Consider the following 15,504-nt stretch of genomic DNA (forward strand, 5'->3'; position numbering starts at 1 on the left):
AATGAATCAGTAATTGTCCTCGTCCACAGGCTGATGAGGAAAAGTTCAAGGTTATCTCTCCCCTGCCTAAAGAATGTATACGTTGACTGAATACAAAATTGTCGTGACTAGCAGAATTTTGCTGCTTGCCAGCTACTGAAGATAGCAGTTTTCCATTATAGAGTGTGTTCTCTGGCCAAACAATTGAAAATAACGAATATGGTGAAAATACTGATCTTACCTTTGTGATGAGCTTTTAAAACTTTTAAAAATCAGTTTTGCGTCAGGCCACTCCCATGTGTTTAGAACAAGAAACAGCGAGAAATCTTTCAGTCTTTTCTCATAACTTGAGATCCTGACGCTCTAGTAAGAAACCAGATTCTAGTCTAATCTTAATAATCAGCCATGCAAGGAGGAATAGTAGCAATGTATTGTACAGCAACATGCTGAACCACAGCTCCATCTTGCAGCGCGTGTGCAGTCTGACAGCATTATTTTTGACCTTGCCATCACGTGTGAGAGGATGTGGGTCTCCGGTCCTTGGGTACCCGTATGTGAGGTTGGGATTACTACTGCATGTGCCTGGTTTCCGGTTAAACTGCTTTTACTTTGGTGCGCAGAGATGTGCAGCTACAGTCCTGAGCAAACAGTTCAGCTGGGATGTGAGCAGCCATGGGCTGGCAGGTGGCAGAGCGAGGTAGGCAGGGATTTCTGTCAGCCAGTAGTCGGAGTTGTCTTTTGTTCTGCATCACTGACTTTCTGTGATTTTTCTTTTCTTTTTTTTTTTTTTTCTTGCCTCTTTCCTTTTTTCTTTCACTATCAGGAAAGCTGGAGATGTAGGGTGCAGATGGGAGACCTCTGGCATCTTCCAAATCTGCGGCACACTCCCAAAATAGTAACAGCTAGCAGCAGAAATGCCGGGACAGGGAATGTTTGTAGAAATGACTGGCTCTGTTTGAGGTTTTGATTGTGTCAGTTGCTGCTTGTGGCTTTTGAAAATGGCGGGTTTGCCTTGAAGATGTTTTTCTTTCCTGCTAATTGCAGGTTTTGAGGTTTTTTTTGCATTTGATGGGGTCATTTTACTTCTGAAGACCTGATTCCCCCCGCCCCGATATGTAACACTGGCTTTTTGCTGCAGCTCTGTAGCTGTTTGGACAGCTTCTGAAGAAATTTGATGTGTGAAAAATAATGAAAAGCTTCTAGAGAATGCATAGATATTGATAGCAAAATGACAGGTTTTATTTGTTTTAAGCTTTGTGTAGGTTGTGAATAAGAAGAGTCATAGGGTTTTTTGGTTTTTATAGTTTGGTTTTTTTTTGACATGCCTAATGCAAGTTAAACAACTTACTGGCATTTTCGGTTCAAATTAGTACTATTTTTGTTGGAAGAGGAGACTATCTAGGACTACCAAAGTCTGCTTCCAAATTCTGGGGTAGGTGCAGTTTGTGCAGGATAAGGCCATATGAATTTGTGTGCTTAGTTAAGAATTTACCTGTCTTTTGTCTTTGTTGCTGTATCTGTTGAACAGACATTTCTGCTTTAATCTTGCCGTGTTGTTAGATGTACAAGCAAAGTCTCATTGATTTTTATTGCTAGTTAAAGTGCAGATGAGATTAATATTAAACAAGTTAATCAGCCTTTATGTGTAGTTCCTCTGTTTTGTGAAATTGTGACGTCTGGCCGGTGGCTTTCTCCTGCTAAACTAAGTTTAGTTAGAACTGAATTGCATGCAGTTAGGTATTAGTCATGCTAACGTTAAATAATGCATATTAGAAATGATACATGATGCAGACTAATAGTTCTTTGTCTTGAATAAGTACTTTGTAGTGGTGATATGGGAAGCTCGTGTTTGAAAATAAGTGGCTATTATCAAATAGAGGTTTTGGTTGGAAAGATAAGATAATAGTCACATGTCAGTTTTCGATTTCCATGAGACATCAATCAAATGGGCTAAGGCATAGGGCAGTAAAGCAATTTAAGTTTTGTTTTGTGTTCTGCATGTAACTGAGACCAGGATTTTCGAAAAGATCCACTAATTTTGTGTGATTCTGTAATTTTGTCCTAGTGTTCCTAATATTTAGGGTCTAAATATTCAAAGGTACCGAGTATTCACAGTTCTAATCAGATGTGGTCAATTCAGATGAACATTGGCTGCTAATCACTGTCTGAGTACTGTGTTCAGTAATTGCTAACATCCTGGATGTTAGTCCTATGTTGGAATTTTTCTGTTGTAGAAAGCAAAATTGCAGTCCCATTCTTGGGCAGGGAGAAGACTTTTCTTTGTGGATTTCTCTAGAAGTTTGTTCAAGAGCATGTGAAGTAACGTTTTTATAGCTCTCCTGGAGTCCCTTTTACTGTGACCATGCTACACTGTTTACCTTTAAAAAGTGGGTCTTTCAGACATGCAGTACTCTTCAGACTGAAACCCTGAGAGGTTGCGCGTGAAACCCGAGTGCTTTTACTTGAAAGTAGGGCTAGTATCCCTGTCCTCTCAGGTGGGATACTTGTGTCTTATGGGCACTTACACTGGAAAAGTGTTTCTGCCAAGGACTGTAGAAGAAACAGAACTGTGAAAGTGTGGGTATTTCCTTCTTACACCAGAAATAATGAATTTCTGTTAAATGCCTGTAAACAAGTGAAACAATCAATGAGCCCTGTTACAATTGTGGCTTATTGGAGTGAAGACATTTGTTTTGTTTCTGCCTTTAAAATGGCAGAAACTAATATTGTAGTTTCAAAAGGGGTAGAGTTCCCTGTTTGGGTTACAAACTATCCAGGGTAGAAGAAATCAGTAAATACAGTAAGCTTACCAACTTAGGCTCATTTTTCCACATTTCTCTTCAGCTGTAGCACAGTTTCTGTTTCCGAGGCTTAAATGTTTCTTCTTGTCCCCTTGTTAGAAATGAAGCAGCAGTAGTTAACTAGTCATGTATCTGTATTCCTGGAAAGCTCTGGTAAACTTGTTCTGGGATAGTAAATTGCTTTTTGTTCTTGGAGATTATTACAATGAGCCGTATTAAAGGTGGTAATTGCATTGATTTGGCATAGTCATGTTATGTGAGTTGTGCCAGAAAGTGATTGCACGTGGCATTGCGGTGGCCAGGATGATATGGATCCTAGTGGATTTTTTTTTTTTGCTGTTCAAGCTAAGCTCTGTCTTTACCTACCTTTGACCCCTACTCACGGTGTTTTCACTATATAGTTTTAAAACACACATCATGCACCAAGATCCTGGCTGGCTTTAAACTGGTTGCCTTGGGCCTGGTAGGAGAGAGTACAGTTCTATGCTCAGCGCCATAGCCGTCTGTGTACCTGAAGGAGAAGACCAACTTTGCTTTTTAGGTCAATTACACGGTTCCAAATCTTTCAGGGTGACGAGAAGCTAACACTGTAGGCCTTACAGGGAATGCTGGCTTAATGAATATTTTATTTTGTATTTTCTCCACAGGGATTTTGTACTGAGACAAAGCCCAACGTGATCCTTTAACTAGCCCCTACCGTTTTCACCTGAGAGAGGAGAACTGAGCCATTGTGAAAGAGTCTTATGCTGGTACTGCAATGCTGAGTTCTAGCTCGACCACTGTGAAGAGTCTTCCTTTGAAGAAGAGGCTTTGTTTCCTGCTGAAACTTGTGTGCTTTGTCAGCTCAGTGTTAATATTTTGTGAATTTTTAATTTATTATGTGGTAATTTTTCAATGTCGATGGCCAGAAGTGAAAGGTGGAGCTCACATGGATAAAAAAGAGACTTCAACTTCAGTCCTAAAGGCCGTAATTTTAGCTGATACTCACCTACTTGGTGAAATCAAAGGACATTGGCTGGATAAGCTGAGAAGGTATTAATTAATTTTTTTGAATAATCTCTATCCTGGTTTTAGAGTTTTTAATAGTAGCTAATGGGACAGATGTTTAAAACCAATGTTGTGGTACTCGTAAGAAGCGTGCATGCTGCCTTTGACTTGCCAATCTGGATCTGCGCTGGGTAGTAAACCAGCGTTGAAAGGTTAATGAATGGGACTTACTGAGGCAGTGCAGTCTTGAATGTTCGGGTGGTATGTGGGTGTAGATGCCTGAGCATTTTCGATGGGTCCGATAGTCTTTTCCAGTATGTAACTATTTTATAGAATGCCTTAAAAATGAGCCAGATAACGTGGATGTCCCAATAGTCGATACCTTTAATTGCAGAGATAAGGAAGCTGGTAGAAGTTTGTCTCTCTAGTAGAAGAATCGGAGGCAAAATCACATTTAAAAACAAAGATAATCCAATCCTATGCCTACAAAGCCATGGCTGTTAGTCCAAAAGAAGAAAAAGCAGAATGCTGAAAGAAAGTACGAATTCTACCATGATATGAACATTATAAACTTTTGCTGCAGAAACAATAGCGTAGTAAAACATGTGCAATAATTCACTGTTCTGATTAATTGCTGTTTAATGGAATTATAATGAAAATTCAACAAGCTGGTATTAATTCTTGCATGAGTTGGTGCTGGTTGTATTGTAGTGGAATGACCCACCAGGTAAGACGCACCTATTGTACTTAAACCTGATTTCTAAGTATTTAATTTGAATTCCATATTAGTGCTTTCAGTGTGTAGGAGCCATCTTCCCGTTCCTGCCAGGCTGTGTTTGTGTATTCAGAGTTGAGGATCCAGGAGTTAGGCAGTGATGACTGGGTATGTGTTTTCCTTTCAGGGAATGGCAAATGGAGAGATCTTTCCAAACCGCCTTATGGTTACTGCAGCCAGATATTGTTTTTATTCTGGGAGATGTCTTTGATGAAGGAAAATGGAGCTCACCTCAGGTATGACATCAACAGCTCTCTTATTTCAAAAAACGAGGATTTCTTGAAGGAAATGGATGGCAGAAGAAAGCAGGCTAGGTATGCAAGGCTTTGTTTAATATTAATATAGTTGTCCTACTGGTAGAATTTCTAGTGTTTTAGATATGAGTTGAAATGTTGTGATTCTCCTTCATTTTTGGTAGTATCTTGGCACTTTTTCCCCTCATATAAAACTTATAAAATGTAAACGTCTCACTGAGTGTGCGCTTCTGTATTATATACTAGTGGTCACCTTCGATACTGTCGAACAGCGTTAATTTCTCCATTTATTTTTTTCATGCAGGCATGGGCAGATGATGTCAGGAGATTTCGGAAAATGTTTAAGTATCCAGTTTCTACTGAGCTAGTGGTTATCGTTGGGAATCATGACATTGGATTTCATTATGAGTAAGTCTTGCCAGCGAAAGGAATGCATACAGTAACTGGTTTTGTGTCTGCGTGACCTCTTGTGTGTTTATACAGAAAGTTTTTGATCATAACCAAATTAGAAGGGATTGTAATTTAGAGCGAGGTCTTACAAGGTATCCATCTGTGCACAATGCACCCTAAGAATACATTTTAGAACAGTTTTACTTTTGTGCTTCTCTGAGCATATGTAAAGTTGTCCAGAGCCGGTCTTTCTGCGTTGGCAGAGAAGTCTTGAAGCTGCTTTTCCGTGTGTTGGGCCTCTTTTCTGAGCACATTCCCCTTCCCATTACCTCAGCATTAGAGGAGCGTAAGCGCCCTCGCTCTGCTGTGCTTCTGTAGGATGGCTGTGCTTACCTTGATGTGACTGGGACGGAGTACACTATGGGTGTCAGAGCATCCCCGTGAGTTTGCTGAATGAATGTGCAATCTAGATAATGGAGCAGCAAGCTGCATGGTCTACAAACTGTAAAGCGCCTGTGTCAGATGATTTACAATGCCAGTTTCTTACCTCAGTTGTATTTTTGCTCTGTGACACAGAATGACTACTTACAAGGTAAATCGATTTGAAAAGGTTTTCAACTTTACTTCAGGAAAGCTAATAACTCGAAAAGGAATAAAGTGAGTACATTTAATTTTTTTTTTTCAATGTTTAGAGTAGTGATTACTGAGCTAGCAGGCCCGAGTGATGAAAACTGAGAACTGGAAGTGGAATTGCTAATGAAATAGTATGGGAATGCTTAACTTAGAGCTTTTTTTTTTTTTTTTTTTTTAAACTTTGTATCTAGCTTGTGATGTGTTAAACATCAAACGCTTTGTACAAACCTGTAGTTTGATACGGAGTGGAAGCCGTACTTTGAGCTAGGTGAATTGTAACAATTTCCTTTTAAATGGAAAAGTACTGTGGAGTCAGGATCAAATTCTCTGGTTTGCCTTTTTACTTCCTTGCAGCTGGTAATGACCCATGGCTGTAAACATAACAGAAGAATAGGATTCAGTAAAGAAACACAAACAAACCCCCTCTGTGCTTACAAGTTAAGAGTTTCATTAATTTTAATAACTTCTTTAGTCTGCAGAACTTAACTCTTGTTTGAGGAATTTGGGAACATAGCAGTTGCTTGTCCACAGTTTTTCCACAGGGTGGGGTAATAATGCGCAAGCTGGTTTTGGCTTAGAGTAGACCTTGTTACAGAGCTTGTTCTCATCGTTGTGTGTCTGTGGCTGCAGCTGTCTGCCGTGTCCCCTTCTGTTACTTTTAGATACCATGCAGGAACCCGATGAGGGAAAGCAGTAGTGGGTTTGTGGCAAGGCATTTGTCTTTAAATCTCAGATATACGAAGGGAAGACCCATTGCCAGTCTGCATTTGGCATGTATGCCATCAGGTTATCATCACTCATGCAAATGTAAAATTCAAAACCTACCAGTTTACACTGGTTCCCTTAATTAAGCAAACATTAAAAATATTCTGAACAGGTCTAGAAATGGCGTGTCTTTTTTAGGAAGAGCTATCGGCTTCGTGAATGCTCAGTATAATGATATTGTTTATCATGCAGATGGGGGGTCCTCTAGATACGTATTTCAGCTGTTTTAAAAAATAGTTATTAAGGAACATCTCCGTGTCCCCTTTGATAAAACAGCACAGCAGAATTCTTGCATGCAGTTGCAGATTGTATGTCTAGTATCATATTTGTTAACTGAAATCAGCTGCATTATTAATGAAACGTTCCCAGATAAACGATTTTACAACCAATCTATGGTATAAAAGCAGCTTAATTTGATAAAAAGAATTAAATTTTTTTTTGTTTTGACCAGTATCTCTTAAGGGGAGGGCATTCAGCTCATGTACGTCTGTAAAACAGACTGAATTGAACAGGAAATATATCTCTTGAGTCCTGAATGAGTGACTAAACAGGTATGAATCTTGTGGCAGAAGTTCAAAGTTGATTTGAAATCTACAGGGAAATCTTTTTCTATTACAAGTAAAATCCTGTTTCTGTGTGAGACACCACAAAGTACGAAACTAAGTTTGTTCAGGGTAGCCAGCCAAATGCAGTGCTGTTTTGCTTTTCAGTTGTGCTGAAGAAATCGAATGTCTAAAATTAGGTCTCTGAGGTCTAAAATGTGTGTGGGGAGAGAAGCAAGTTCTCCTTTCCCTCAGAATTCACCTTAGTGGGCTTCTAACATTCCACTAGAATACCACTTCAGTATCTGTTATAACAGAAAAAAAATCTTGAAGTGTAAACATGAAGCATGGCATACGGTATATTGTGCAACCTAATTAACAACTGATTATAAAGCAGCCTACCAGGCAGAGAAATGGCTACGGTATGGATACTCAAAAGAGGGTTTCTAGCACGTGATTTCGGAAGCTGTTAACGTTCTGCTGTTTTGCTGAGCTGTGCCCAACTTTGGACCACTTGCATTTTATAAAATAAAGTTTATCCCACGCACGTGCATGAATAGCAAATGCTTTCCTGTCCTCCCCACTTCCCTTCTTTTTGCCCGCTCCCTGGTATTTTCCAGCTTTGTCATAGTGAACAGCGTAGCCATGGAGGGCGATGGCTGTGCCGTCTGCCGTACCTCAGAGGCAAAGCTTGCGGCGCTTTCTCACAAACTGAATTGCTCCCAGCAGGTAAGAGTTTATTAAAGATCTGATCGTAGCCAGCAACTCGGCTGCTGCAATGCGAATACTGATACTGCAGCAACAGTCAGGATATAACTAAGAGTCTCCTGAAAAAAATCTGCTTCCTATTCATATTGCAGCTTGTTAGCAAATCTTTCTTCTCCCCATTTGCCTCTTACCATTTTTACTTAACTATTAACTGTGTTGCTCTGTGTTAATGGTGTTAACTTCCTTGTCAGTGCTGCCAGCAAACTGAGGGTGTCATTTCCTCTGTTCCAGGGAATGGCAGGAGAAGTTCTGTAACCCGCCTTTGACTTAAGAGACATAATAATCCCTGCATTTATATTTATGCATATTGTTCTGTTTTATATCCTTCAAACTAGCCTATTCTTTTAGTTTTCTGATTCTACTGGAGTCCTGTCTTGATAGCCTAGTAATGTTTTAATTGTAGTATTGTTTCATCAAATCCAATTGCTTCTTGTGTTTCATTCCTCTTCCCTTTTTCATAGGCCGACTGGACGCACGGTAGGCAGCATGATTGACTGGGTCGGCAGTCAATCAGGAAACCAGCTCCCAGTGGAAAAATTGCTAGACTCTAACTGCTCTCTCTCTTGGGCTGCCCTAAATCTCTTCTGCCTTGTTTGTGCAGTGAGATTCTGCTGTTGCTTTCTGCATTCAGAAAGAGCGCAACCGTATCTACAGCTTATAGAGAAAGGGGAATTACAGCATTTCCCCTTCCATCCACAGTAGAGGCTCTTAAAAGTTTATACAGCGGACAGTATTTAAACACTGTACTCTGAGCTGATGCTGCTTTTTGCAAAAAACGAAACAAGAAGAAACCCCCAACCCCTCAAAACCTAGCTATTGTTTAATTCCCTTCCCCACCCCTATGGTACACATAGGTGAAGACAATACGTATGGGTTGATTTTATTCACAGAAACCGAATCATTCCAACAAAAGGTGCAGTGATGTGGAAAAGCTTCCAGCTTCAGAACCCATCCTTTTACAGGTGCGTTAGAGGTGGGGTGAGGCAACATGTTGACGTGTTTTTAGTGTATTTATTACTGTTCCAGAAAGGCTGGACCGTGAGCAACTGATCCTTGCTTTGAATGTCTCCCAGCATTACCCTCTCTATCGGAAAAGTGATGCTGAATGCAGTGGAGAAGATTCTGCTCCTCCAGAGGAGAAGAACATCCCATTTAAAGAAAAGTATGACGTACTGTCTCAAGAAGCATCACAAAAGGTTTGATATATTAGGAACTTGAGTATCGGTGGGTGGGTGGGAGGGGGACACGAGTGGAGCTGTATGTAGATTAAAAAATTTTGGAAAGGACGTTAGCCGAGACAAACAGACCACAGCTGCTCCCGCTTTAATGAGGCCTTTGAGAAGCTGCTTGTTAGAGCTGCTCCCCTGAGGATCATCGCGATCACGGCCTTGATTCTGCAGGGCTTCCCAGGTACAGGCCATAGGTCCCGGCGCTCTTAAGTCTGCTGCGGTGCTGTTACCTCCAGTTGAGCGTTTTGTACTTCATGTACTGTGTAGATTATGGACAAACCTAGTAGAAAGCCACTGTCTTCCAACCCTTTGAAGGCACTGCTTTTGCTGAATTAGTAACTACAGGAAAACGTGAAGTCAAAGTATTCCCTAAAAATCTAATGGTCAGCATTTGTTTCCTTCTGCGTACATGTCTTCACTCAGGATTGGCAGTACAAGATTCCCCCTTAGCCAAGAAAAAAGCATTGCTTTACTAAACCCGAGGTTTTTCTATTTGTGATGTCAACAGCACGCTATTGCCTTTGTTCTTCTGATCCGTATGGCCACAAAAAATTTGGGATGAGGGCCAAATGGGTATGATTACTATTACAGTATCAACACGTCTCATTGGAAAACAGAAGTTTACACAAAGCGCTGTGTAAGAATATTAGAATTGCCATCATTTCATTCTGTTAGAAGAAAAAAAAAAAGGGGTTTAAGCTCAATTTCTTTTTAGCTATGACTCAATTTTTGTGCTTTACCGTTTTGTGTTCTAGCTGATATGGTGGTTTCATCCCCGTTTGATTCTCAGTGGGCATACCCATAGTGCTTGTGAAGTGCTGCACGCTGGGAAAATTCCAGAAATCAGCGTCCCGTCATTCAGTTGGAGGAATAGAAACAATCCTAGTTTCATCATGGTAAGTTTTAATTTTTTTTATTTTTGTCAGATAACTTTCATAAATAAATCAACATGGCAGTCAGCTATATTTTAAAACTGATTCTACCTGTAAAAACAAAAAATAAAAAAATTGCCTACCCACCCAACCCACTCAGTACACTGCATCCACTTTATAAAGTACATCTGTGGGAGCCACATGTGCTGTGTGGTACAAAGCAATGCCGTTAAAGATCTAATTAGTATCTGGGTACAAGCATCTAACATCTTCTTATAAAGAGGGTGCGTTGTAAACTATTGACTTGTAAAAATAATCAGTATTGTGCACTGAACAGTAGAAAGACTAGTTTGGCTTGGTTGATTTACCAGCTCTGAAAACAAGACCATTTCCACCTCAAACTCTTGCACGGTGATCATGGTTTTCAAACTTGTGCATTAACCGCTTCACACAGTGAAAACATTTGTCACATGCCAACAGTCTGCCTCCTCATTTCCAATTCACATTTTATACAGCGTGTTGGTTATGCTCTCGCAGGCAGTTCCAGTGCTCAGTATATCCTTAGAGGTAAATCAATTCGTTTCCCAGTTCAAAAATAAAACAGAACTCCTAGAAACTTGGAGTAAGAAGCAAAACCTAGGATCTGTTTACTGAGTAGTCTGAGACTTGGGAGGGGAAATCTTTCACGTACTTCTACTGCTGTTGAGTTTAGGCTGCTCGATACGCAGATAACCCCAAACTTTTAAATTCGTTTTATGCAACGGTTACTATTTCTTGTTGAAAGTAGTTCTGTTTATTCCATATTCCTGAGAGTAGCTGCCTTCAAACTACACATGCTCTCTGCACACGCCAGACAGTGCACCTTCACTGCAAAACAAGAGGTTGGCTAATTAAAGTTGCATCGTCTTCACTACTGTTTTAACTCAGCCTCGGTCCGTTGTAAACTTTAATTTGAACTGCAAAGTCAAGCCAAAACCCAATGAAGTTCTTTGTCGTTGAAGTTCATGTTCGTAATTTGGATTAGCCAACGTGTTTTTGCAGCATGTACTGGGTAGGAGGAGGGCTCGGGGGAGGAAGGGGCACATTCACAGACCCTAACTTTAGCCTGGGAAGGCTCCTTCCAGGTGGATTTACAGCAGCTAAAGTTAGGCTTCTCTTGAAGGCAGATCAGATGGGGAGCCCAGCTCTCTATTTACGCTAGATGGAGTAGAGGGAAGATTGGCCTCTGGGCTAATGTTGGCCTGGTGAATATTCCAGTTAGTGCCCAGCACCGCAAGGTACGGACGCTTCAGCCCCCTGGAGAAGGCACTGGTACTAGGAAACTGGCCCCAACCCTTGCCACCCAACACAGAATTTAGAAGTTGGAGATCTGACCGCTGGGGTGTTACTCCTGATTCAGGACCCACTGTAACAGCAAAGTGACGGTCTTCGTTTCTTTTCCAGGGCAGCATAACACCAACTCGCTTCTCCCTCCAAAAATGCTTCCTTCCGTATGAGAGCAGAGTCTTTACTATATACTGTGCAGCAGGTGCTCTGCTTGTAATCCTGATACTAGCTCATTTTCAGCTTCTCACGCCACCATTTTATTTTGCTCAGCGTTTAATCAGTAAGCATAAAGCAGTATGAAGAGCCAGACATCTGCATTCAGTCACTGAAATACCAAAGCTGAGAACAGTCAAACATCAGACTATATTCATGCCAGCAAATGACCTAATTTGATTGCTAGTCTGAAGGCAGGTTGCATTTACACATACCATAGAAGTCCTATACAGCTGATATGACTACTACAGGATAAATAATTAACTGAAATGAACGTTTCATGCTGTACAAAAATACTGTATTCTACAATCAAATGAGTCCTTTTCCTGCTATAATTTTTGTATCAAATATGTATATTAAAAGTGTAACTGTACATTATGTAAATCCTATAGCCTCATCACTTATCTGCACTAGTGTCTTACCCTGGTGGAGGCTCAGTCCTGCAAACTGGAAACATTTCTCTGTTTTATTGCTGCATGGCCCTTCTCATGTCATACTTCCGTTTGTTAGGGTCAGGCAGAATCTAGATACATCAGCACTGAGAGATGCGGATTTCCGTAACCTTTTTAGGATGTCATATGTAAGGGACTCTGGTTTGGGACAAGAAATCTTCCAGTTCCTGGCACGTTAAATTGTTAGCTGACTACAATTTGCAGTTATCGTCTACCAGACAACAACGGGAAGAAGCTCGTGGATCCAGTTTGCTGATACACACTTGAAACCTGCTTAAAGAAAAGTTAGGGTGACACCTCAAGCTGCTATTTTTAAAAAGATGTGCTATGATGAGCTTAAAAAAAGAGGGCCCTATTGCATCCCAGAGATCTGTGTGGTGAGGGGCCCTCCAGTTGCCGATCTTCTGCAAGAAGGAAGGTCAAATACAGCTGCAGTAACATTATCCTATGCCTTGGCCCTCGGTCCTCGGACAGACAGGGGTAGGAATGCGCGTTATTTTAGATTCCTGCAGGGCCGCCAAGTTCTGTTAACTTACTGTAGAGTCACATTTTGAACTGCACTAGCTCTTCCCTGGGGAGGCGGAGGCCACCGGCCGCGCTGCAGCGCAGCGAACCGCAGAGCTGGGCCACAGGCCCCTGCCGGGAGGGCAGCGGGGAGAATGTAAAATCTGAGCTCAGCGTCTTCGCGTGCTGCGTATGAGGGAAGAGGCGACAAACCTACTGCTTCTCCCCACCCGCCCCAGAAAAACCAGAGGGACTAGTTCACACCAGGACCAATTTTCCTGCTGACGTTCCTGCAGAGGCTGGGAGCTCTAGCCTGAGCTCCTGGGCTGGGGATTGTTTTTAAAGAAAAGACTGTCTTTTGTTATTCGCTCTATTACTTTCTTTGGCATGGGAAACGAGAGAATCTTTGCATTTGGGAATTTTGTTTATTATTAGCTTATTCCACCCAGGCTTTCACTTTCTGGGAAATATCTGATGACTAAATTGAACGTACAGATATCAAAGCATACACATTTCTGGGAAGAGGAAACGGTCATATGATAGTATCTAAAATGGGATTGCTTATCGTCAAATAGAAACAAGGTCTCAATTCGTCTGTAGTCTGAATTTAAAAAGATGACTGACTGGGGTTTGTAACTAATAATGGTGCTTACAGTAAAAAGTTAATCAAACCTGCTGATTTATATGCCAACGTGGGGAAGGTGTTAGCTCTTTCTCTCTCCCTAAATTTAAAATGAAGTGGGGGGAATGGTCCAAAGTGTGATAAAACACTCTAGAAAGTAATGTAGTCTAACACTTCTCTAGGTTTCTGTTATTGCAACTGTAATTTTAGACATTTGTACAGGTTATCTTGGACACAGGAAAAGTATATAGTCACAGACATAAAACACCTATGTATAAAATATAAAGCAGTGTTATAGTTACTAAAAAGGACATGCCTTATTGCTACAGCAATTCTTGCTTTTTATATATTGTACTGTACCACAACTTGTTTTGAGAATGTCATTTGCATAAATTATTCAAGTTTGAGAAATATTCACACATTTTTATTCTACAATATTTAAAATAAAACAATTTTCTAATGTGTCTCTTTATTAAAAGAGAAATAAAAATGTCATCTTGTAATTCTCTTAGGCCAGACACAAGGGTTTATACACCTTTTTTTTTTTTTTTTTTTTTAAAAAATAAATCCTTGGTTCCCATTAAAACAACACCAGGTTGCAATTTGGACACTTGAATGAATTCCAATGTTTTAAAGCTGAGACTTCAAAAGAGAAAGGCATGTTTGCTGCAACATCCGGTGACTGTAATACCTTACTTGGAAAGGTAAGTGGTTAATTTGCATAATTTATAATTTTTATACTAAAGAGCATTTTTATATAAACCAGAAAAAAACCCCTAAACTCTACAGATAAAGTTCTTACCTCCAGTCACTGCTGCAGGTAAGGTTGACATCAAGCTGTACAGCGCAATCAAAAACATACTTACATCTTAGCTCATTTTACAGGTACAGCCATAATCAAGGCACAAAGATCTTCTACAAGTATTTTTCTTCAATAAAGTTGTACAAAATAATATTACATTTTACAGTCTGTACAATATAATAAACCAGCAGTAAAACAAAAAAATATATATAGGGAGAGGACCGTTGTCCAAGAATGATCGGAACGAAAAGGATCATTTGTGGACAGCACAAATAACGTAAGTGAGGGTGGTAAATTTCCTGCCTAGATGCAACAGGCTGAAAAGTAGCTGTAATTCAAATGCCTGAGGTGTGCAGAGACACTTAGCTCCAAAACCCCAGAAAAATTGCTTTGTCTTCACTATTCCTCTCATTATCTACTCTACTTCCTGTGCCGGTAACGGCTTAAAAGAGGAGGTCACTTTATCAGTTGACCTGCAACTCAGAAATGCTAAAAACTGTGACAGAGTAATAAATATTGTGGTGCTGCTACATTGTGTGTCTACTTCCTCAACAGTATTTAATAACCTGATACAAAGTGCATTAATCTTTTTTTCACCCATCAAGTACTCTTCAATGTCATGTTAAAAAGGAAACCCACACAGAGGGATAGGTATGACCTTAGTGTCATCCGGCTGACATACCAGTTTGAACTGACGTTAACCTGCTGGAAAAAATTTAGCAGGGCACGTTCAGTTAAAAAAACAAAACCTAAGGGAACAGAGGTAGCCGGAGGGCTTAGTGGAATGACGAAGAAGTGGCATGTCAAAATAAAGCACAAAAATAGTCCCAAAAAGCATGAAGGAAAAACAACCCAAACTTGCTTCAAATCAGCTTTAAGGTTAAATAATTAAAGTAAACAAAGTGAAGAGACTGACATTTCTATAGTATATTCTTCCACCTTGTGTGGGGTAGTATCAAGAGAAAGAGTAAGGAGCAAAGAATTTAAAACCACAGGTTCCACGGTGAGCCCCCTCACAAGAGTTCGTACTGGCGGAGGTGCATCCTTTGAATGATGTCTCGACAGTCGTTGAACACTCTGCGGATATTTTCTGTGTCCACTGCACATGTAAAGTGTGGGTAGCAGTAATGCCTGCCGTCTCCGCTCGCCGTACTTATCCTCTGCGGAAAGAGTGAGGAAAAGAAGGGTCAGGCGCCGTGCCGCGAGAGGTTGCACGTCTCAGCGGTCTCTCGTCTTACGGAGTACCAAGAAACCTGGGAAATTCTGCGTATAGATCATTAAAATAAACAAATATAAAGAAGGAAGGTCCGTGGTCTAGTCCCACCTGAATCACAAATTTGAAACAAATGCAAAGAAAGTTATGGATAATATTATGGGGTCAGTATATTACTACTTTGTAAGAGCCACTGACGCTATAATCGTTTGCACAAGCTATTATCATTTGCACATCACCGTGCAGTGAATCCGTGCTGCTGACGGCACTGCAGTCTGCCCTGCATCTGTCCCAGGATTTTTTTTTCCCCCTCTTCTTTTTTGGTGCCATCATGTGGCAAATTTTTGAATTCTTGTTTAATCGGCAACACAAAACTG

The 15,504-nt window shown here is 40.6% G+C and overlaps 1 protein-coding gene across 2 annotated transcripts; it reads left to right on the forward strand.

Annotated features, from left to right (window-relative positions):
- The first annotated feature begins 3,425 nt into the window (after positions 1-3,425).
- Positions 3,426-12,284, forward strand: MPPE1 (metallophosphoesterase 1). 2 transcript variants are annotated; one of them, XM_009284097.1, is made up of 9 exons: positions 3,426-3,812; positions 4,670-4,778; positions 5,101-5,204; positions 5,763-5,843; positions 7,747-7,855; positions 8,785-8,856; positions 8,968-9,090; positions 9,879-10,019; positions 12,045-12,284. In XM_009284097.1, the coding sequence occupies exons 1-9, from the start codon at positions 3,538-3,540 to the stop codon at positions 12,093-12,095; spliced, it is 1,065 nt and encodes a 354-aa protein (XP_009282372.1). In that variant the 5' UTR covers positions 3,426-3,537; the 3' UTR covers positions 12,096-12,284. The 2 variants fall into 2 exon arrangements, with proteins under 2 accessions (XP_009282372.1, XP_009282371.1); XM_009284096.1 differs by lacking the exon at positions 12,045-12,284 and adding an exon at positions 11,439-11,918.
- Positions 12,285-15,504: the final 3,220 nt, after the last annotated feature.

This window comes from Aptenodytes forsteri, unplaced genomic scaffold (genome assembly GCF_000699145.1).
Source record: "Aptenodytes forsteri isolate BGI_AS27 unplaced genomic scaffold, ASM69914v1 Scaffold229, whole genome shotgun sequence".
Taxonomy (NCBI): Eukaryota; Metazoa; Chordata; class Aves; order Sphenisciformes; family Spheniscidae; genus Aptenodytes; species Aptenodytes forsteri.